The sequence below is a fragment of the Varroa destructor genome, unplaced genomic scaffold, assembly GCF_002443255.2.
Source record: "Varroa destructor unplaced genomic scaffold, Vdes_3.0 BEIS01000003.1, whole genome shotgun sequence".
NCBI classification, from domain to species: Eukaryota; Metazoa; Arthropoda; class Arachnida; order Mesostigmata; family Varroidae; genus Varroa; species Varroa destructor.
Window position 1 is genome coordinate 55822666 of NW_019211456.1, and position 24038 is coordinate 55846703.

Consider the following 24038-nt stretch of genomic DNA (forward strand, 5'->3'; position numbering starts at 1 on the left):
GAGCATGAGCTACAAATGCTAGTCGTTTATTGTAATATAATGGTCGTCTCTATCGCAAGCTTGTTCTGTACGCTTCTTGGACGCCGTCAACACAAAATGTGTCTTCAATGTTTTATTTTGCTTTACTTATTTTTTTAGCATTTAGAAGAAGCTTTCGCTTATTATAGGAGGCGCGTTAGAGTGAGAAAACGCTGAAAGGACGCCGAGTTATTTTAAAGAAGAAAACATTTTGTCACTCGTTCCTATACGTAGATGGGTTTGTCAAATTGTAAAAAATAAAGTACTTTAATCTTCAAGCTAAGTTTGAACATATCTTTCAATTTCGAGTATTGATAAGTGTAAGACTAACACTATAACGTTTAGTGACGTACAGACGAATACGTTATGTATTCTTCTTTTATGAGGTATGCTTTGTCTAGCATAGATATCGTATAAGAATGCTTTCGTAAAAGGGACACCTATATAATTACTATAGTACTATAATATATTGCCATATCGTTCGTTTAGGTCTAAAACGCATTAGCTATGACAATTGATTTTTCGCGGCGCGGTTTAGAAGTCTTGAATTTACCTTTACGGCCCTTTTCGACTGTTCAGATTCTTTGACGATTCACTATCGTTATCGTTTCTCAGAATTATGTGTAATTAATCGGTGTACAAACAACATTTACATTAGATGATCAACACGAATTATCTCACTTGTACTATATACGATACAGTATAGTCAAAATAACAGTTCACTATGATGATCCCTAAATGTACGCTACCGGTAACTGACAATAGAGTTTCTTTTTCGATGTCATAGCCAACACCAATTAGATACAATACACGTATTGAGCAATTAAAGCAATGGAGAATTATATGGATATGACGGCTTCGTGGACAAGGATAGGCGCGCGGCGCACCATGACCGCGATAGCGACGCAGGAGAAGGCAGCAAAAAACGGTGACGGAGATGAATAAACTAAAAAACGCGAGCCATGAACAAGGTGACATTTGAGTCATGTGTATTTTGTGCCAGCATAGTCATTGCTGGCGCCTTTTCGTTTCCACGAGCGCGTCCGTGAATACGTCATGACACACGTTAAAGGAGCTACGTCAAGCAAAAAATGGCACTGATTTAAAGTACCTAGCGTAACTAGCTTCTATAATAAATTCCGAACACTAATGGTGAGTATTACTTAATTATATGTATTACAGATTTGCTTACCATGCCATAGGTGACAGACTTTTATTGAAGGGTGATACTAATGCTGTATAAAAATTACGTACTAGTTTTGTAGAAAAAATTCCTAAATATTTGCCTGTACGTAGGCGAAAGGAGTTCGGTCCATGAGCTCCCTTTGGCTTTGGTGCAATCGATAGGACGTCCTGGCCTGTAAACTGTTTTAGACTAATACTACAATAACGACAGCATTTAAGGGAGAGTTGCAAGAAGGCAGCCGAATGAAAATTACCTGGGAAAGATCGCTTACAGTGAGCCGTACCTCTATGAGTGCAACAATGTGGTCTTTGACCACGCAAAATATCCCACGCTAACCCACCGGTATAGCAATGTGGTCCTCATCGCAGCAATCAGCATTCTGGAGTCACTCTAGCTTCAGGTTCTGCAGACTTCATTATACCAGAGTCTATAAATTTTAACAAGACGATACCCTCCGAGTCCCCCTTTGGTCCCCTAAAAGGTAGTCAGTTAGTCCAATGCTGGTAACGAATCGCTGTGGCCGTAGTCGTCACTGTCATTGCTACTTGTAAATCCACAGATAAGCGATTTCCTCGCGCGATGCATCACCAGCTAACGTTAAACCTCTAGCTAGGCCTCCTCTCCTTGAAAATGAGATTCTGCTTACCGGACAGACCTGCTAACGTAATCGGTAGACGACCAAATTCAACTGTACAACTTGTTTGTAAATCCAACGGCGCTAAACTGGATGCCAAATAGTACTATAACAGCTAACGCCAGATGCTACTACTATTAGTTGTATAGATAATAACTTTGTAATTAATTAATTAGTGAAAAAAAAGCCAAAATATAAGCAATAATAGCCTATTTTTATAAAAATTAACTTGTTCACCTTAATTAAACTGATGAGACGAAAAAATTGGACAAATTGGTGCCCCATGATTTGGATAAGTTTTAAAAACAGATTTTTGGCTTGCGATGAAAACGGTGTGGTCATCTATGATAATCACCGCAAGCGCTCACATTTATGGGTGAATGCAACCAAACCGGCGAGACGTCACCGCAAAGCAGATGTGCGGTTTTAAAAGCTTACGGTGTTTAGTTGTTAGTCAAATGCAGGTTATATGCAGTACAACTTTATGAAGCCTGATTCATCGACTACGACTCAAGTGGACTGTCAACAATTGGAGGAGAAGGTAAACACATTTTGCGCTGGGCAGCCAGGGTTAGTAAACAGAGGTAAGCTGTCCCTGTTGCCCGATAGGCTTGACATCACATCGCAAGAATCACGTTGATAGGAGTTACAGCCAATGGCTCTTGGTGATCTGCCATACTGGTCAGATTTTGCTCCCTTCTTTTCAAATCTCAAGAACTTCTTATAAAAAAAATGACAATACAATGTCAGAATTGCCTTTTGATGTGTCATAGATTTCTACTTCTATATAGCAGTAGGATAAATGAGTTACCATCTTAATGGCTGACGGTCATACATTCCAACGGAGCAAAACGGTGGTCTTTTCAAAAAATCTGTGCTGCTATTATTATTAAAGGTGCCGAACTGTGGGAATGACGTTCAAGAGAGCAACTGCTAGTTGGTGGGCAAATGCATTGACCTGAAAAATATACTCCTCTCGGAACCGTGTCAACATTAGTCGATTCACGGTAGATAGACATTCTGACACTCTATTGCGCCTGATGGCGCGTAAACAATATTACTCGAGCCCTCTTTAAAAAGAAATCATAATAATGACGATGCATATTTCGATTGAGCGCAGAATAACTAGGTCCGTAGGAAAAAATTCGAAAACCAGAGAGTTTTCCATCCACTAATATTTTGTTAGGATTCTCCTTATTCTGAATCTATCATTGGTCGAGCTGCAATTTTTCTCAACGATTCTACATTACATCTATTGCAGTGAATAGTCAACAATTAATGGGTGGCCAAACTGTACCGTAGCTATACTATAATCATTGCTATATTATAGCTGCCACACTATAATTTAGTTATTTAGACTGACTAGGATAGCTTTATAATGAGGGAATTTTCATTTGAAACGGATCGAAGCTACTTTTGAATCGATATCATACGACCTCATGCTTCAATGAGACGACAAATTGACGCATGGAGCTGGACACATGGCCATAAACGTCAAGGCAGAACCAACAACATTATTTATTATTTTAACATATTCCGTTTAAATCTCGATATGAATGGTTCGATATATGTTCTATATAGGGTCAAGCATAGCGGACGACCGAACTCCAGCGTCATCCCTGGTTATTCCATCTGAATGATAAAGTTCACCAACGTATTGTCTAGTCTCCTTAGGAATACTCATCTTTTTCAGATTTGTTAGCATCTAGCACTGGTCTCAACTCGAAACTTTAAGTATAGTAAAGAAACCCCTAATGAAATTAAACTTTTCTGTAGTGCTCCAAATATTACTCATTTAAAAATGTTTTCTTGAAAAATCCCAGAAGATAGATGCAAACAAACACAATATCAGCTCCGAGCTTCATTCGCTGAGCTAGACAACATGATTAGAACTTGTTTCTTAGTTTCTTCCGCAAGAACGTCCATCACGAATTGTTTTGCAATTCATTTCATTATTTGTGATGACTGTTTGCTATTGAGGTTTCGAGTCCAAATTTAAAAAGTGCTAATTACTACAGTTAAAAATCGACATAAATATGAAAAATGATTGGCAACTATTTTTAACTATTGCCCTCTAGTTCACAAAAAGGTGTTATGATTATTCATGGGTGCGCTTATGTGAATGAACTACGAGGAGCCCGTACGTGCCAACCGTATTTTACTCTGCTCTGCGATTTTATAGTACTAATGCGCTATTCAGGATACGTCTGCATCTGACTAGCTACCTCTGTAAATTGTAGTGGTACGTTCCAGGGAGCAGAAAACACGAAGTACCGAATGCTGACTCATTTAATGGACTTAGTGTACATCGAATTGTAAAATTCGTCTTTACCTTCTGTACATTTAACGAACTTGGCACTGTTGACTCGATTCGAACTTAGACCGAATTGGCCTAACTGCACCCTCCTGAGCTAGATGGAATCTTTGTTATTACTCTTAATTGGCAAACTCAACTATTGAAACCAAATAAGTAGGTAGAAATTATTAGGGTTCATGAATTTGAAGCAACGTAGCGTAAATTTCTATGAAGTAAATTAATCTTACACAATACATTATTATACACGTTATATATTTCTGAACTCTTCTGGGGTCTATGGGGCCTCGCGTTGACGCTTGCGAACAAGCGCTTCCTTAGCCCACTGTTTCTCACATCACTGTGTCACCCAATACATGCAGTATCATAATATAATTATTCGCTTTAACGCATATCTTTAGAAAAACACCACGTTATATTATCAGGTTCATTTTCCTTCTTGCTATTCTTCATCTCTGTAATTTTCTTCTTTTTCAACGAAATCCGTTTCCGCTTATGATCTATTTATTGTCATAGTTGTCGCAGATGGATTTGGTAAGCCCCGCAGCAGTTGGCCTAACCTCAACATAAGCCTCTAATATACGTTAAATGAAGACACTCAGCGATTCATCCAAGTAAACCTGCCAACCTAAACCTTTACCAGACAGGATTGCCACATCTCGACGATAAATAATTCGGGCATGATTTCCATAAGACTTATCTTAAGTGTGAATAAGCAATATATAGTACGGTATTCAATGTTATTTTTGTATTATATCTATCTCTGCATTTCTTAAATTATTACTAAAATTTAAGGATAAATAGGTAAGTTCAAACCACCTTGTTTCGAAAGCGTTTCCTAAATAACTGGTTCGCATTTGGCATTTGCTTCTACAGCCCGATAGATTTGCGTTTTAGGGCAGGTTTTACAAGTTTTCTTTTGACGAAATCTTTCATTTAAAACCTATCATTAAGAAATACTTATGTGTCCTATCCTCTATGATGTTATAAGATCTGAATTTCAAACTGTGCGTGTTAACCATAACGTGTCTACTTCGAATGCGTGTACGTGTGATAATAATAAACACGCGCGAGTTTTTACGTATAGCTTAGATCGAATTTGATTACATTACCACTATGAGCGTTCAATGAATACATTCAAATCATAGAAGCACTTTCTTTAGTCCTTGTAAACTGCAAAAATAGATTTTTCTAATTATGTATAGGCTGAGAATAATCGGAATTTGATAACTGCCAGTAATGGTATGAACGCCACTGTGACACGGTGATGTGTTATGTATCATAGTCTGAAAAGACACGAACTCATTAACCCAACAACAATATGGCCAGTTTATAGGGGCTATATTGCCAGCCTAATTGTAGTGTAGTTAGGAACCATTCAAAGGCGGCTGTCGTTCGCTACTGTCAAGGCAGGATCGGCCTCTGGCATCTATTTACCTTTGCTCATTGCCAATATGCAGTGTAAATCAATTGAAGAAATTGAAAATCCTTATCCCTCATTACTAACTTGGGTCGTCTACTGACCCAAAGTTCGTCCAGTAAATTCTACAACATATTTTTGCCTCATCAGGGCGTGCGGAGTGCGGCTCGCAATTGTACCCGCTAAGAGCCCTACAAAAATGCATTGTATGATGTTTACGGTTTTTTTCTTTGAGAAAAATAAATTATTAACCTTTTAAACTTTATTTTTATACGATTTTATGATATTATTTTTATATGATTTATCATATGATTTTATGTATGTAACGTAATATCGCTCTCTGACCTAGGCAATCGTTGCAGCGGGGTCGAAGATTGAGGTCTTTAGTGTCTTTAATCCGGGTATGGACGCATACCTTGTATTCGCATTCGGGCTTTGTAGGACCTATGGCAAAGCTAGGAATGTGCGGTCAGTAGTAACCAAATGTTGGTATTTTAGGCAACTAATTATCAATGACATTTCTGGGAATTAGAGTACTCAAATTATGCAGCTTTCATATAAGCTAAATATATTGGGAAAGTAAGACGCGATGCGCCATTACCCGGGATGTAGGACACATGCGCTAGAAGACCAAATGGTGACACATTCCAGTCGATCTAATAAGAGCTGTCGGCTGTATTGTCGCGTTATAAATTCATTTAACGATCAATTATTTCATTATTTAGGCATCTTCAAATCCTGGCCCTTGACGAAAACCATCTCACTAACATGAACCTGCAATTTTGGCACCAATTCTATACGTTCAATATAACCGTAACATTGAGCAAAGATCAATTCATGCAGTGGGCGAAAGCCATCTTCTCCTGCTTCGAATTTTACGTCTGGGATCGCTGTTCGGCGTTCTATCAGACGGCTGACTTCCAACACGAAACGAAGTCTGTCTGTGCCTGGGTTCGAATCTCGATCACAACATGTGCCTAAGATTAGCACGCAAATACGTTGTCCACTAAGCTATCAGGGGGACCATACCCGATCTGACCGATCAATAAGTTAAGTTCCACCTAGCCCTGTTATCTGAAAGGTTCACTACTATAAAACACACGCCGTACTCAATTGCAAACTTTAGTGAAGACGTCGTGCTCGAAGTCGAAGAACGAACGTGCTAACTTAGATATTTATTAACGCTCACATTATCCGAACATGGTTTACATAATCGATAATAGAGATCTATATATTTCGATACATACTACAATATACAAATATATTATTACAATTGTTGAACCGTAGCTATACGATCATATGGGCGTATATTTCAAATGTAATAGTCCCTAGTACAATCGGGTCATTATGTCCGAAGCGACATAGCGCAAACCATATTCATATAAGTATTCCGTTGAATGAAGTATTTCTATCGTTGAAACAACGAGGTTAATAATCGATAGTATATACAAATATTACGAACTAAACTACCGGAACGAATAATGTGTGAAAATGGTAACGTCTGCCCACGCAATTTCTGTCTGCCACGAAAGGACAAAAATGATTTCGTGTATAATCACCCATCTCTTTGAATTATTTTTTTTTATGATGCTTCTTTAGTACAATAATTTCGAGTAATATTATTAAATATGTAAATTTATTGTGTTTCGAAATGTCTGATATAAGGACTGTGCTCAAATGCTTCCAAAGTACGACACGGCTTTTACCATAGGCCCCGGTAAACTGTTCCCTTAGGGACGAGGTCTATACGACCAGTTTCGTTTCTAATACAAGTGGTATTCTTTTTAGCCTACTATATCTCGTTGATGTGACCATTGCGTAATCGGCGCCGTACTTCATGAACAGTCTGCAGCTTCTTTTGTAGCGACGACCCAGCAAAGGGGGGATGGGACAACGTCCCAAGAGAGGTATAGGGCATTAACAAGACCTGCCTGGAATACCAATGATTTCCTTGGTCGACTACCGGAAAATAATGACAATCAAATCACGGCCGTAAACGAATAAGTACGACCACCTAACGGTTCCGATGCGAGTAACTATCACAATAAGTCGATACCCGACCTAAACTAAACCGCAAAAATCCAAGCGGTGCGAAACATGGGCGAACATATATATACCTGTAAAACAGACAGGAATTATGTCCTTGGGAAGACTAGAAATCGCTTCAAGAAAGATCGCGTTTTTTCACCAGTGCTATCGTCTACGAAAATACGAAGAATAAAATTAGTGGCCTGAAAGATACATCTGTCCGATGCACTTGACATCTATGGTAAGAATCAGCTTTTAATGCCTTTCTTCAGCGTTTCTTTTTTATGGAAACGTTGGATTGAACATGGTATCAATTCAAGCAGCAGGGCGTGAAATTGCAGCACAATAGTGAACCTTCACGATCGAGTGTATGAAACGCCCTTTTGGGTGGCAAACGCAAGTTCTTTTTGTAGCCAGTTTCGAAACTTCGCTAAAGTAACTGCTAATTTTCAACAGCACGTACATATTAAATCATATTGACATGTGTTGCTAATTCGAACAAAAATAATACGGGCAAAAAAAGTACCAGTAATAAGCGTATCTGATGCCAAATTCTATGGTTCCGCCATATGAGTGCAACAAACATTGTGTTCATGCGAAGCAAGACAGAAGTGAGAAAACTACTCTGAATCGAGGAGCTTACTCTGAGAAAAATTCCTCACCCGGCGTTGGCCTTCAGTGCGTGACGAGCTACTGTCCGATGCTTACGTAAACCATCGTAATCGATCGCCAATAGTAACACCGAGGTAGGTAAATTACAACTGAATTCTTCCGAAACAAATCAGAGCGATGGTAGGACCTTATTCTAAAGTAACGATTAAGCATTGTGCAGTAGGTCGACATAGTTTCTTTAACATTATGAGCTCGTTATTTTATGGGTGCCATATCAAAATAATCTCTAGGCAACACCTACTTTAAATTGGAAACATTTCAATTTACTTACTTAATTAAAAAAAAATAAGTATATTATAGATACTTTGACGTCTTTGAAGGTAATAGAACGTATTATTGTCGGGCCGAAAAAAAATATCTTGATATTAGGACTTTAAATTTAGTCCAAAAGGAGTGACTGAAGGTAGACAGTCAATATGAGTGAATCCTAGGAGGCTAAATTGACTTTAAAACGTTGTTCTCATGGGCACATAAATGGTTAACACTAACGGTAAGTTTTGTCAAATAGAGATTTCAACGAGTTTTCTGTTTCACGAAATCAGTTACCTAATTTAAGGAAAGTTTTAGCATAAGTGCAACGCCATCAATAGAGCGACACCGTGGAGATTATTATCTTCACGTTTCGATACTCAAATCTATCAAAAGATTTTGTAACTTAACAAAAACCGAAAACCTTTACATTAACGGAGTTCTAAATACAAGCAGTATGTGAACTAATTTTTGTTATCTGTGTAATTTTTGTTAACTGAGAAGATCGACCAATTTGTTATTCTGACGAACGTATCTAGACTAATGAAAATTCCTGCAAAACATTAATTTTTAAATCATTAAGACAAAAGAAAACCCGTATGCGTAAAGAAAAGTGGTAGCTAGCGGTATTATCTTGCTGACATAGTGAGCGAAGATCGGTAATGAAAAAACATGAAGACATGATGACCCCAGAGGTCGATTAAGTAACTACGCCGTGGTTACGCAATTTCATTCGCTATGCTCCTGATTGAACGCTATGAAGAACGCCTGATCCCATTTGAGCTCCAGAGATTATACATACACAACAGGTCGGGTCGTTGCTATTAATAAGCTTTCCTTGGCATTAATGATAATAAACATTTCCGACGTAATTATATCATTTAGTTTCATTAATCGGGTAGATTTGCTTCGTTTGAAATCGATATTATTAAGAAACATTTCTGTGTCTGAGAAGATGTGGTCTGATAAGCTACAAAATCACGAACTTAGTTACAGGAACTTAAGTATAATAGTGTATATCTAGTAAAATCTCTACGTTATTTGTTTTAGAGATATTACTAATTTACTACCTGCTTAAGGTACTCTGAATAGCCATCGATTGGCGATGCAAAAAAATAAAAAAATATGAAAAAACTGCAACTTGCTACCTTGCCAATCAGGGTTCACCAATGTTCACCAATTGCGGTGATCGAGTCAAGACTAAGCATCTCCATTGTCGAGAAGCTTCACGCTTCATACAGCGTTAAATAGTGCGCGTAACTACGTTACTATCGAACAAAAATATTAGGCCGAGGACAGCAAAATGGGATGATAACTGGGTACAAAGCCAGTCTTTGACGGATAGATCAGTTGCAATTTGTAGGTGCTTCAGCCAATGTAACGCAATGAATGATTGTTTATTTGTTGCCTGTCGTAAATAATCAGACGTAATTCAATGTTTTCTCAATATGACCGTGAAGTCCGGCTGCGATTTGTCGCCTTCTGCACCTGAAGAATACGACTCCGGTCTTAAATAGAGATAATATCTCATAAATATTAATTAAAAGTGAAATGCTGCATGATCGCCGTTGTGGCGCTTTTTTAGCCCATCAGGTTGTTGTGTCAAAACATTTGAAGTATTTATTAAAATGTTTATATTCGTCTTAGAGATTATCGCTAGATTTCAGATCATCCTAATCCCAGATTTATGTCCGTATTCATTCGAGTTAACGTGCCCACTTTAACAAATGGTTAATGAAAATTGCTTGCTAAGTTTGTGTACATAGTAGGATGCAAGTTCGTATCGCATTTTTTCGAGGTCCGAAGCTATAGCCACGTAAAATCAGTTGCTAGTCTGAACAGAAACAGTGCTTTCCAGCTATGCAGTTTTTTTTATAGTTATTTATCAAATATCTTATTACGTCGTTCTAAGATTACCAGGTAATGACATTTACGAATGATAGTCTGTGCATAAATGTGCAATTTTGGGGAAGTTTTCACACATTATTGGGTTCATTAACTTTAACATCCTGATGCACAATCTTGACGTAGCATTTCAGCTAAATTTTTAATTTTTTGGCAGAATAAATTATAAAATGTGTTGAATTGAAAAAAATTAACTATTTTTTTTCGAATTTGAAAAAGAAACATAGAGAGGAAAATAAATTTGACCTGATTGATAAATATGGTATGCCTAAAATAATTTTAATGCGAACATAAGTAGCATGAACTGTACATCCATTTCTATTAGTTAAATAATGATTACTAATGAATCGAAAAACTTCCTGGACTGATAAGCTAGGCAATGGTCCAAGACTTCCTCGCTACGTGAAATATAAACGTGTGCAGTATCGAAAGCTTTTGCTTCGCTAAGTTTGTAAGCATACCTATTTCTATACTATTTATTTTTCTTCCTTCAAAATACCATCCCTAATAATAATAATACTAATTAAAAAAAAGTTAAAAAAAAAAACTAAAAAACTCTACTGTTGCTGATACACATGATTAGTCAGCAAAATTTGACGTGAGATTGTAGAATACAATAATAGATACAAGATAGAATATACAATAGTAGGTTACTGACTTCATTGCTGAATTTATTGATTGATTAGATATTATATTGTTAACCTTGTCAGGAAGAACCATGCTGAAGTAAATGCTGATTTTCCTGAAAGAACTCAAATTTCAATCAAATATCAATACGTTATTTTAAAGAAAATCCAGCAAAAATCATTGTGACAGGGCCGCGACATTTGTCTAACATGTAAAGTTAAACAACAAAATAAAGCACACTCCGTTGCACCTACGAAGTACATCAATTTGCGTATGGGTTACGCACACTTTTAGCTATAATACAGAACAGTTACTTTAGGCACTATTTTCCAGTTACCCATACACCCCAACTATATAAGGTTTTCGCACAAAAATGGGTAAGTCCACTTCGTCTAAAATCGACAAAGTACACTTCTGTTGTATAAAAGATAAGTAATAGCAATTACTAACTTTCTATTCTGCTGCCGATGAACTTGAGTTTCATTCTCACGCTGAGATTTACAAATTGTTCCTTTATGCGGTAGCAGAAAGCATGGAAATGGCTCTAGGCTATTTACCTAAATTTCCTTACAGTTCCTCATTCTTTTATTAATCAACTTTTGAGATACTAACATTTCAAGTTTTCTAAAATATGGTGTTGAACTGTTAATGGCATCGAGATGATTTAGGATATACACAGCTTAAATCAAGAAAATAAGAAAAAGGCATTGGTCATTTTGCTATCATTGCCTACATCTGTTTTCTTCTTGGTCAACTTCCCGAATATTCCAGGCAGTTTTCTTGGAATATTTCATCAGATTATCGAGGTCACCACGATGACCAATAATACCTTTTTCTATACACGGTTGGGTGCTAATCAGAGGCTACGTTCCACCCGGTTTTTGTTGGCGCTGAAAGCGTTTATAGCTATATAGCTTTACAGACCCGCGTGCTGGGTCACATAATTCATTTAGCTGTTGAAGTTGTAAGTTGTTACTGAAATTAACGGAGAACAAATACGGAGACATACAAGGATAGAGAGAAAAGGAAACCAGCAATCTTATTTGTCGTCCAGTAATTTTAAACTAGACGACTTCCAGTCAATAAACGGCCGATTCGTTTTACATTGACGCTTCCTTTCATCAGAATCAATGCCCTACTGCTAGTAGACCTGTTTTGGAAAAGCTGTTTTTAGGCTGGTTCTGCTACACCCGCCTCCGTTGTCCACTAATCCGAGCTTGCTATCTGTCGAAGTAGCTGTAGCGTGGTTGATTATTCTAGGCGACATTGTTCACTTTTATCAGATCTTCAATAGCTTTATAGCGTCTTTCTTTGGCCTGCCTACTAGCGGCGGCATCTGTACATTGGTGGCGGTTGATTGTGAAGATAGACGGTCGGTTAGGGCCACGTATATAAGCAGATGGGAAAGATTCGCAAAAGACATCTATCGGTCTGTTATGGCTTCTTTACTCTTCTTGGTAGCGTCACACCGAAAAGTGTGTTCGCGCGGAAAATCAATTCAGGAGGAATGTTCTAAGACTGCTATTAGATATGGGACATATATACGAAGTCGTTTCGTAAGCCTACAAATTAGACGGTAGACAAACACGTTACCTGGGGCTACAGCCAACGGTTCTAATCGAATCATACTATTCCTTAATGTTGTTAATCTTGGTCGTACACTGGACTCCAGCTGTGAATGATTCTGTCCATGACACTAGCTGTGAACATTTGTGAGCACAAACGACTGAATAAGCGTGAGTTTCAGCATGATAGACTTTTGTTTTGTGTTGTTTGTTTGCTGATGTGACTAGAATGGTTACATATTTATCTGCTATATGGATCATTCCTTCTCGACAAGTTTTTCAGCTTATGTTTCTACTAGTAGTAGATGTAAATCGCACTGTGAATCATTAGATTCTAAGTGGCTGGCTACTTCTGCCGACGGGACGATCTAAAGAGGCTATCCAGGGGGGTTTTTATACACTACATACGGTTTCGTTTAACACTTAACGTTACACCAGATTTTAAAAACTAGAGAACACGTTGTGGTCTTGATTTGATCTGCATATATATACTACGCTTGACGCTGAAAGTCAGCCTGTTCGAATGAAGTTAGTTGTACCGAACGCAAAACTCAAGACATTTAGATTTAGGAGGATATTTCGCTTTTAGGGTTTAGTCAGACTTTAGGGAAATAGTTAGTGCCTGATAAAGCAAACAATTTTTGCTAGAAAAAATATGACCTATTATAGCACTGAACGAAGCTGGTACAGAAGTAACAAAGACGAGAAGTCAAATATCCCTAGAGTCGCCCCGAGGCGCACAGCCCGGGGCTAAATATATGTAAAAAGTAATAGGATATCAGCAATTAAGACTTGTCATTTAGAATAAAAATATTTCCGCATATGAATCATAAACTGCTTTGGCAAACAATTATGTTAAGCTTTCACGTATGTGTTCAAAAGGTATAACTTTCTTTGCTCTAGAATTACGCATTCACTAGCTTGTCCTTTTGATGTTTTTTTTTTATAGCAGAAAGAAAGCCAAAAAAGTGAAACCAGATTTTTTTAGCATGCAGTATCAGTCATAACCGTAGAAAAAAAACCGTAAAAAATAAAAAGTGACTCCCCATGGAACTAAGTCATTTACTGGATTTGCTTCAGAGAGACCCCAATAGGAGCCTTAACAAACACGGACAGATGTTTTTGCTTGCAACAAGCACATCAGAGCCATTTTGAAGATATGCTACCTTTAGTTAAAAAAAAAAAAAACTAATGGCAAAGACTTCAATAGGACCTATTATGATTAACGGGGGAAACTGAATTGAAGAAGCATTCCACCTTTCCATTGCCAGGATGATATGCTGTTGATTTACCACAAGTAAAAAAAAAAAAAAACTATTGCCGAAATTAAAGGACCGCAATGTAAACTAAATTGATATAATATGAATGTATTTTGTATTAAAACGACACAGATGACAACTAAAGTCACTATTTAAATCCAAAGAATATCTTCCCTAGAAGGTTTCTTATGACTATGAAATTATACTATTTAAAATGGTGAAAGGTGTGGGCACGCTTCCTAAATTACATTAGATCACAGGCTGAAGCATAATCTCTGCAGTGAGTTCGAATTGCCGAAATTGACGCACGTAACAGCTGTGTCTTCCCTTTGCGTTTTCAGCCATTATGCAAGAAAACAGTATGGATGAGTGATCCCCTAGAATGAAGTAACCGAGTTCCGCCGGGATGAAAAATAGGACAATATATGTTCGCAGTGCAGTATATGTTGGGTCAATGTTCTGGCAACCATCAGATTGGATTACTCTATCATGTAGTTTAATACTGCCCATGCGTGTGTGTCTTTGTGCTCGCAAGTATCGTCTGCACTAATGGCTCCAGGCCTCAATTGATATGTAAAGCGAATGGTCGTACAGTTGAGTTTCTAATACATTCATTTTACTTGATTTACACGGAAACGTTGCTTACGTATTTCATTATAATACATCTAATAGGTGTCTCTTGTCGGCGGTGTTTTTCTTTTAAGGACAAAAGACGTTTTCTAGCTATTGGATTGAAGGTAGCGATGCCTGTCTTTATATTTGGTATGAATAGAAAAAGAAAAGTGAACCTTCAGACCGAAAAACGTTTCATCCTTATTTCCTAAGAGACTGCGTTAATAAAGGATGTGAAATGAGTGTCGTTTACTCTTCTCGCAGCTTTTGCCGCACCGTATAAGGCTACCTACACATGGTGTTTCGTCGACAAAGAATTTCGCCGCCGTAAAACGGGCAGAAGGCTGATATATTTCGGGCAGGCATGGCGTCGAAAATTTTTTCGGCGAATGAAGAAAGCTCGTCGCCATTCATCCATGAAATCTGTAACAGTAACAACTTTTCTAAATGAAAAATAGTGATGAATTTAATGGGTAGCGATTCTTATGTTTGTATAATGCGGTATAAGTTGAGATGCCCTGTGCGTAATTTGAGTAATGAGCTTTGTATAATCAAATAAGATTAGTCTGTATAAGGTATACATTTCTGCCAGCATGGCATGAACCAACTGTTGGATGATTGTAATAGAAACGCTGCTTTAAAGTTACTAAATTTCATATAAAAAATAACGAACAATATCAGCATTATTTTAAGTTAGCTTTTGGATCTGATTCATCGAAACCATATGAAATAAGCAACCGGAGAGATGATTCGGGCATTACGCAATTTAACTGGAAGTCTATTTCGATGTCTCATTCTAAAACCTTTGTTACAAGGCTTCATACTGCACACGCATCTAGTACGGGAGAAGGAACTTATGGTAATGATCGTTCTTGGTCTCCTTGGCTTGATCTTAATTATCAACACGATAAGTTTTCTAATTAGTTACGTATATGTTTATTATGTACGCCATATGATATTGGATCAGGCTTCCAATCGGATATTATTAAAAATGAATATCTAAAAATTGGAGAGGCTAAAGAAATAAAATTTAGATAACATAGAAGTCGAGGCCGAAAATTCTTTTTATTTCATCAGCAGTATCGGTAGCATAGGAAAGGTTTCGATGATGTGGGGCTTTCTTTAAGGTCGGCAAGACGAATTAGGATATCGATCCTTCTTTTAAAGGCATTCTTTTAAGGGCATTCCAGTTGAATCCCTTAAAATGGTACCATTCTTCAGCGTGGGGATTGCTTATGATGATAAATATCCATTCGACGAGAAAGTCTTGAGTGACTTCCTTTAATTGGAATTTTGTATGGATAACGGTCGGCTGTTTTAAATATTTTACCATACTTGATCCAGCTATAGAAGTCATCCAGTATCACAGATATATAGCACAGTATCACTGGTGGTGTGATGTTCCAGTCGAAGGGACAGCTTCGTAACAGTAAATGATGTAACGAAATTTGGCCATTTCAGCACGAAGCAACGTGACGTCTTCTGTGTAATTCTGTAACTGTTTAGAGTGCATGTCCAACGGGTATGGCGGGACATTCTAGGTAGTTGAAAGTCGAACCGGTTCAGTATTACTCGGCATTGACTTCTGTGCTTATATAGGAACTTCTTTACAGGGTTGACCCGGCAGGTAGGAGCGGGATAAGGCATCGTGTTTACTACGATACGCGATATCATCGGTTAATGGCTAAGGATTCTCAAGTGGCTAAGAAGGAGGCTCTTGAGGAAGAAACGAGATTATGGAGAAGACACGAGCGCATTATCAGTGTCGTAAGTGGCGTAATCCTCCTTGATATATAAAGGCGCGTGATCGAATCAGAATAATTAATAACAACCACTTCATTTCATTTTGAACACGAAAAGCTGCCTATGGCTTTATCGACCTGAAGAATTTGGACAAAGCGATGCCATCATTCTTGTAACATTGGCGAAAATGGATCAGTTGAAAAGTTTCCGTAGGTACGAAATGCGGATAATGAATTTCCCATAAATAGACATGTTCACATATTTTTCCATGGTGAATAGAGAAGTGCATCTTTCAGTATTTGTTAGACAATTTTACCGTAGCACCAACTGTTTCGTGACACAAGCAGTTCCATATCACTTTTGCAGTTACCTTGTCCTAATAATGCGTACTATGGGTATGATTCTTCATACACGTTAGCTCTAAATGGTAATGGCTAAAAAGAGTTAGATCATTGTAATTCGAGCAAACGCCATCAAAAACGTTCGGGAAAGAAAATCGTTTGACCAAGAACTTAACAATTTTATTATTTTCGCTGACTGGTTGAATTATACAAGTTTTTTTGATACAATATTTTTTTTAAACAAATTCAGATTAACTCTCACTCTGTAAACCGTTTTCACAGAGGACCCTATTTTCAGGACTCTTTACTAACTCAGTTTTTTACCTTATTACTTATTAAGATTAGTAACTGCTAGCACATTACATTAAAACCAGAAAGAAAATTGTATTTCTTTAATTAAGAAATCAATGAAATTCGAAGGTGTATATACGGGCTACATATCCGTGATCAGAAGCATGGCATTCTTTTGCCATTACATATATTCTAATGTTACGTGCCATTACGTTGAATGTACCAGTTTCTACTATTTAGATGATCATACCTTACCTAAATAGTATTGCTTATGTATTCCAACAGCTTAATATATATTGTTTTTTCTTCTAAAAAGATCAAACAGTTATCATCGCCATTGCTATCATCAAACAGATCACGCATCCAGGCCCCTTTTTCACTCATTATAACGTACGTTGTGGGAAAGTCATAGTCTAGATACTAGAATTATTGAAGAATACTTAGAATTAACGAAGCGTAATAAATTACAATGATTTAATTATATTAGCTAACATGTTCCTACTATATCAGAAATTTTGATGAAATAAGGGAGCGGAGCTTGAAATAATATTAAGAACCAGTTTGATACATAACAGCTAAACAACGAGCCTATTATTTCAAACATGAAGAAATGAATATGTTACATTTATTTCTAATGCCTATAATCATCTCAATCTACTAACTAACAAGTCCAACTCGAAGTAACAAAGGAATACTATTAGTCGTTTCTGCTGGTTGAAGATTAGCAGTGCCCAAAGAGGTTTTCTCAAACTAATTTTAGAAGTGATTAGAATCCCGACGTTACCTTGTAATGTAAAATGTATGTAGAAAAAAAAAACATTTAATTTTTCAGCATTAACGTACAGCAAAATATGACCTACCGAATCTGAACTAACCGCTGCTGTTTACTGATCGACCCACGCGAGACTGTTGACAAACGTCACTGTTAATAGTTGAGTTACTATAGCCCTTTCTATATATATATATATATGTCTCGTGTGGGAGTAAACAGCAGCGGTTAGTTCAGATTCGGTAGGTCATATTATTATATTATATATATATATATATATATATATATATAGAAAGGGCTATAGTAACTCAACTAATATACATATTTATTTGTGAACAATACAAGTTACGAACACAAATACTGGAGCATTTACATGTGATTCACACAATTGAACTTTTCCGGTGTCAATCAAAGAAATCAATATCCTTATGGCGAAATGCAGCTAATCAACGACCAATATGCTCGTGTCGGTACGGTAATATAAGCAGCATTCATAAACCTAATCAAAATATATAGTGCCATTATCCGATTTTTATTTGTTATTATCTACTATGGAAATAGTCGTAACGAAGAAAGCAAAGCAAAGGAAACAAAGGACAGACACTAACTTTTTTTTAACGGTGTTATGGGTATGCTTGTCGTTGGCCCTTAATAAATTCGTCACATAAAACAACACTAAGGAGAAATAATTTTTTACAGCTGACTGCGTAAGCAGCTAGTAGTTGTAAGAAATGCACTGCTTATACTTGTTTTAAAAAGACTTCCTCGTGCTATCCACTAAGTAACTTAGAACCGAAACCAATAGATATTCGAAATAATCGCCTTGTCTAGACACAGACAAACAACCCACAAACACGCAAAGCAATGTATTACCAATGTTGCCTACCGACAATCACAAAGAACTACAAGGATTACTTTATATTTCGAATTTCCGCGCTGATCGTTTCTAAGGCAGATCGGGTAACAGCTAGGGGTATTACTTGTTGCTCTAGATATACTATGTTTTGGGCTTCGATCTCGAAGCGTACTCGATTTATGATAAACATACACGCGAATCAACTTTGAACCTATAACTATTTATCCCCGAATTTTTTGTTTTTTGTTCTTTTTTATCTGTAGTGCCTACGGATAGAAGCCGAAAAAATATTAGCAGGTATGTCTAACAGCCTTTAGCTAAAGTCGCTATAAACATGAACAGTCTGAAAAATTGACAGCCTCAACATGAAAATGGCACTTCTCGTTGGTGCCGCATGCGTTAAATACTACGTGTCAATACGTCAGTCGATAGAAATCACATATCGTCTCACACTTCAGTAGTTGCCATGGCAAAAGTTCACGCTCGATCGAGGTTCAAGTCAATTAACTATCCACTGTATTTATTAGTTTTGACATTTTCTGTTATCTTCAGATTTAGATTTTAGTTCCAAGTTTAGGAGCATAGATTTTCATCGAACGTCGAAAACAACACATTCGCATGGAAGTATATTTCGCTGGCCCCAGGTGTCAACTATTAATTGGAAAGCGGATTAAAGAGATGAGAGTATTGGTGGAAAAACTGTATGGTCGCAGAAGCAGACTATGGTAAGAAACGATAGCTGTAGACTGGAAACTTGAGTGCTAGATTGAAAAATAGCTAATGGCTAGTTTGAAGATTGCCTATATATTTTTTCCAAAAAAATAAAGCAAATAACCTAACAAAACACCGCGACAAATTCAGATAACATCTATCATTGTTGTGGTTAGCAACTAGGAAGTCAGGAGACGAATGCAAATAATGATTACATGGAGAAGACTTCAACAAAAAGCTAACTTATCCCTAATAAGGCCGATACTAGTTATTATAACTTACCAAGAGCAAAAAGTAATCGTTTGCGCCCTTGTATAGTCCTTCGAATAGAATTACTAGTAAAGTACATAACTAATGTCAGTCAGTTAGAGGGCACATCATAGCACAGTTTGCAGAGTTTTCTCAGGATGCACAGAGAACTTCCACGAAACATGACCAAGATTATTAATTACCGGTGATTCATATATAATTAAGTACTGCTTCAATTCATGTGACACAACGGTATGTCCCTAGACTAACGGTACAGCGTCTACTAATGCTTATACCGTTGACCATTGTGGCCTGCTTGGCGACGTCCTTACTCTTCAAGGTTAGGTTGAGTACTACTGTATTGTCGGGATGTCACAGTCTCTCCCTTTCAAAATGTGTTACCCTCTCCTCGAGGACCTGTTGCCCCGCCCCGAATCCTCACAAGGCCAAGCTATAAGTGAGAAACAAAATTACAGGTTTTCCTTACCCGACATATACTTTCTTCTTCTCTACACAAACATATATTTGTGCCATAGCTCTGTAGTAAGCCCTTGACAAGATGATAATGCAGTGTAATGACAGTAACTGACGATACTTTAGCAAAAAAATTCTTCACAAACATGATTCCCAAGAAAGACGAATAGTGCAACCGCAATGGCGTCTAAATATGCCTAAATATGCGTGTAAATAGTTGTTAATATAACCTACCTCTACATATAATTATCCAAATAATTGCCAGCTAATGGCTGTAAAATTAGACGTCCCTCATTCGCTTATCGGAAAGGCTTATTGCAAAGTTTATTACAATCTCTCTTTAAGAGTATTTAGAAGCAATGCCGACCGCCTGGTTTAGCTCATAGAAATTGCTTACGATCCGCCCTTATTGTTAATTTTTCTCGCCATGGTAGCTTTTGGGCGACGGTAGAACTCTGCGCATTCAGATAAAGTAAAAGCGAAATGTGAAAGCAACTTATTTAAAAACTGGCGAAGTCGACTTCTATTAGACAGAAAATATTTGCACAATCTAGTGGGAGCATTTTTTATATTAATTAATTAAGGTTTAGGTGCTGACGGTTAGTATGTATTTGACAGATTCGCAGGTTTCACGTCACAGCCGTTTTGCCCGTTGCTTCAATGAATCCCATTCGTTGATGTCACAGCCGATCTAAAATAAACTATAGCTATGTCTCATAGTTATTCTGTGCACTTATCATATATCCCTAATCCAGTGGTCCATTACCCTGCTGCACGAGTTCCGCTACCCTATCATTTTGCAACAATCTAATTTCTTAATTGGAATGTTCCAGACACCCCCATACTTCTCCCGTTCTTTGCTCCTATCGAAATCCGTCATTACATTATACGCGTCACTTGAAGAAACAATTTCTGTTATAAATACAAACAGTTTCTGCTTGACCTATATATGCGAGGTCAATTTCCAGCCCTACAGCAGTGCAAATCCTGAACTTCACTATGTCAATAATATTGATAAAGCACTCCTCGTTATCCATGGCCAAATGAAAACTGGAGTAGATCAGTTCTTTAAAAAAACTAAAAAGACGTTTGGATTTTCGCGCCATTGGATAAACGCTTGCGATCTTCGTTTATTTTCGTTGACGGAGGCTTCTGTTGCACACAGGAGGTATTTTATAATAATACGATGGTGTCTCAAGTTGCTCGGTTAGACAGGGTAAGTTTACATACTCGTTCGTTTTTCCCGAATTAAGTGACGAGCGCGTATTTAGGTTTTGTGAAAAATATAGCCAACGCCATGGAAATTGCGGTTGTTGCAGAATGTGTACGGAGACCGCTCAAGTAAACAAGTGGTTCAAAAGTTTATAAAGCGGACCAGAATCAATTTTTTTCTAGAAGAACTGCAACAGCGATAGAAAACATAGAAAAAGTGGAGCAGTTTGCACTTCACAAACGCCCAATTAGCATAAGAGAGCTAGCAGCAAACAGATCTCAACTGGCTCATATCAGGCCGAGTTAGACGACCATTTAAGTGCTAGAAAACTTGCAGCAAAGGTTGTGTCGAAACTGCTGAATGTCCAGCAGATGAAAACTCATGAAGAATTGTCTTAACAAACCATTTGGCACATTTAACAAAATCAGGCTCGTTTGAACCCCTAATTATGGATGACAGGATGTGGGTGTAAAATGCGGAGATTAAGGCTCAATCTGCCAAGTTCTGGTTTAAAAATTAACGCCCGCCAAAAACAGCCGCACGACCTGGTGTTAGAACCCCCCTTCTTTTTCGATCGTCAGGGGATCATTCAACGCGAGTTCTGCCTCTATAGTAACTAAGTGGTACAATCAAGATATTTGATAATAATCAAGGACAAAATCAAGGACATTCAATCATGACATACTTCACTACATGTACAACAGTTCAATTAAAAAAACATGCGTGTGTTGCCTCAACTCCCGTATTCTCCGTTTAGCCCCTTGTGATATTATCTTACTGCCAAATCTAAAAGAAATGTAGGGCGGAACCGTTTAAACATCATACGATAAAATATAAAGCAAAAAGAACTGACCCAGCTAGAAATTATCCTGACGATATAATTTGAGAGAATTCGCAAGAACGTTGGCATCAAGCGGTATACAGGTAACTTGAATTAAACTGAAAGAAGAAAACTGAATAAATATCGATCAAACTAAAGCAACCGACTCATTCATTTCTAAATAACGGTTTCGATAGAGAGGAAGGTGGTAACAGAATCTCTTGCTGTTCTTGATTTTGTACGAGATTCGGTTGGATCCTACATGGGTCAGTCAGGGACAATCAATGCATCACCTGTTATCTTTAGATCTTTTTACGTTTGTAGGGTTTCAATAATAGTGTTGCAGTGGATACAACTTCACTTAGTTTTTCTATTCCTGCTTTCTGTCTTTAGATGTTTCAGTCCACTAAGACCTTATACATCTCCTATCCAATGTTCTGCCGCATGCGTTCTGGAGGTTAAATAGGTCTGAAACGTCCGGAAAGTATGTTGGTAAGACTTTATATTCGGCTCTTAGTTCGCCTCTTCGCTCTTTATGTGGTTTTTAAGATTTTCCTTGTTCATACTTTTTACACAAGTTAAGTATGGTTCGGACCCGGGAGAAGTTCAATTGATGTACTTCTTTTTTTCAGGCATAATATTGCTCGATTATTTTGTAATGCAAGGCCAAGCTCTGTATGAGAATTGCGACTCCACCGAAATTTCTTGAAAGATGGCACGCTTACAGATGTTATCGAACCGCTTCAATTAGCCGTTTGAATCTCGACAGAACAAAGCGGTTTTAATGATGTCTACATACGATGTATAGAAAGATCAGACGCTTATGAGGTAGCCATATGATGATACCAAGGTTTAAGTGTTGCTAAAGCTCGCGAACATACTGCGCAAAGCATGTCTTGCTTGTTCGTAAAAACAGTGTTCATCAGGGGTATTTCTCTTTGCTCGGAAAAACATCTATTACAACTAATGGAACGGACGTATAAATTATGTAAATTACAATAAATATATTTCTGGTTCTTGCCGATTGTAGATGTGATACCTTTCAGCCGGCCGGTCATTTGGTAATCTCCAGCAGGCGAATCCCGTCATTGTTGGAAATTTGGCAATGAGCTCCAAATGAATACGGATGATCTGATCCGCCGTGTGGGTTGGTCTTTGTGAAACGGCTAAACCGAGCTCAGAGATCTGTACTACTTTCCCGTGACCGCTCGTGTGCCATATCGGTGACAGCGAAAGTTAGTCTGACCATAAACGTGTAATGAAGCTGTTAAGAGAAGCTCGGGACTTCGTTCACAGATTGCTGAAAATACTGTAACGTAACTCGTCACTCATACCGTACCCATCGGTGACCACACTCCACTGTACAAGCACTGAGTGAACCAATGATTTAGCGAAGTCTCAGCGGTTAATACACGGGATATTGGGTAAACTTCCATACAGCGATTACTTGGAAGATCGATACTGTAATAAACTGCATTCCCTCACGGTGCTCACTATCAGAAGAGAGGTTTGCTATGAAGCATCTTCAGGTTTTACTAGACTTTTAACGCAAACTTCATCAATCTTCCTCCTATATTTGTACATTAATAACCACAGTATTAGCGTTATTACCCCCGTCTCATTCAAGTCATTTACGGTCATTATATATTTTTTACGGTGTTTAATGAAACTAGTGTTACTGGGTCTTTTACAGTTATTTGGTAGTTATCATATGTAAATCAGGATTCAGATATCACAAATTATCAGTATTAATTGTTCTCATATAACGTAACCTCTACCTGGATGTCATTGGGCATCTAAATGATTCTTGGAAGTTCTGAGGGAGCGGTTGATTAGGCTTGCAAAATCTTTTTTATGATCTGTCTATCTATAATACTTACAACGAAAAGTTCAGAGATTGTGCACATTGTGTTAATGCCGTCGGCCACGATATTTATATGGGTAAAGCAAAACTATTTGTTATAAATCCTTAAAGAATAAATCTCGAATTAAGGCTGATCTCCTTATGTAGATTTGTGTATGTGTTCTTCAATTACTTGTCCACAATTATATATGGGCTATAGTTTGTCTGCATATACATTT

The 24038-nt window shown here is 37.6% G+C and overlaps 1 protein-coding gene and 1 long non-coding RNA gene across 30 annotated transcripts in view; one reads left to right on the forward strand and one right to left on the reverse strand.

The window, feature by feature from the left end:
• LOC111247364 (uncharacterized) overlaps nt 1–19829 on the reverse strand; it is a 126347-nt gene extending 106518 nt beyond the window's left edge. For 14 of the 22 annotated variants that reach the window (XM_086985797.1, XM_086985787.1, XM_086985786.1 and 11 more), the window contains exon 1: nt 19483–19823. Coding sequence is in view for 1 of the 22 variants with exons in the window: in XM_086985785.1 (XP_086841911.1) it covers nt 19483–19549 (67 nt within the window). In the remaining 21 variants the exon portion in view is untranslated. Of the gene's footprint in view, nt 1–14782; nt 14913–19482 lie in introns of all 22 variants that reach the window. The other 8 variants (XM_086985769.1, XM_086985768.1, XM_086985766.1 and 5 more) reach the window with 4 other exon arrangements.
• Nucleotides 1908–23968, forward strand: LOC111247035 (uncharacterized). 8 transcript variants are annotated; one of them, XR_015325393.1, is made up of 8 exons: nt 6227–7066; nt 7361–7841; nt 16103–16256; nt 18753–18786; nt 19042–19214; nt 22350–22448; nt 22589–22784; nt 22987–23968. It is a non-coding gene; the product is annotated as an uncharacterized LOC111247035 (long non-coding RNA). The 8 variants fall into 8 exon arrangements; XR_015325390.1 differs by having other exon boundaries at nt 6238–7066; nt 7361–8346; XR_015325395.1 differs by having other exon boundaries at nt 6242–7066; nt 7361–8346; nt 16103–16445.
• The last annotated feature ends 70 nt before the right edge of the window (nt 23969–24038 follow it).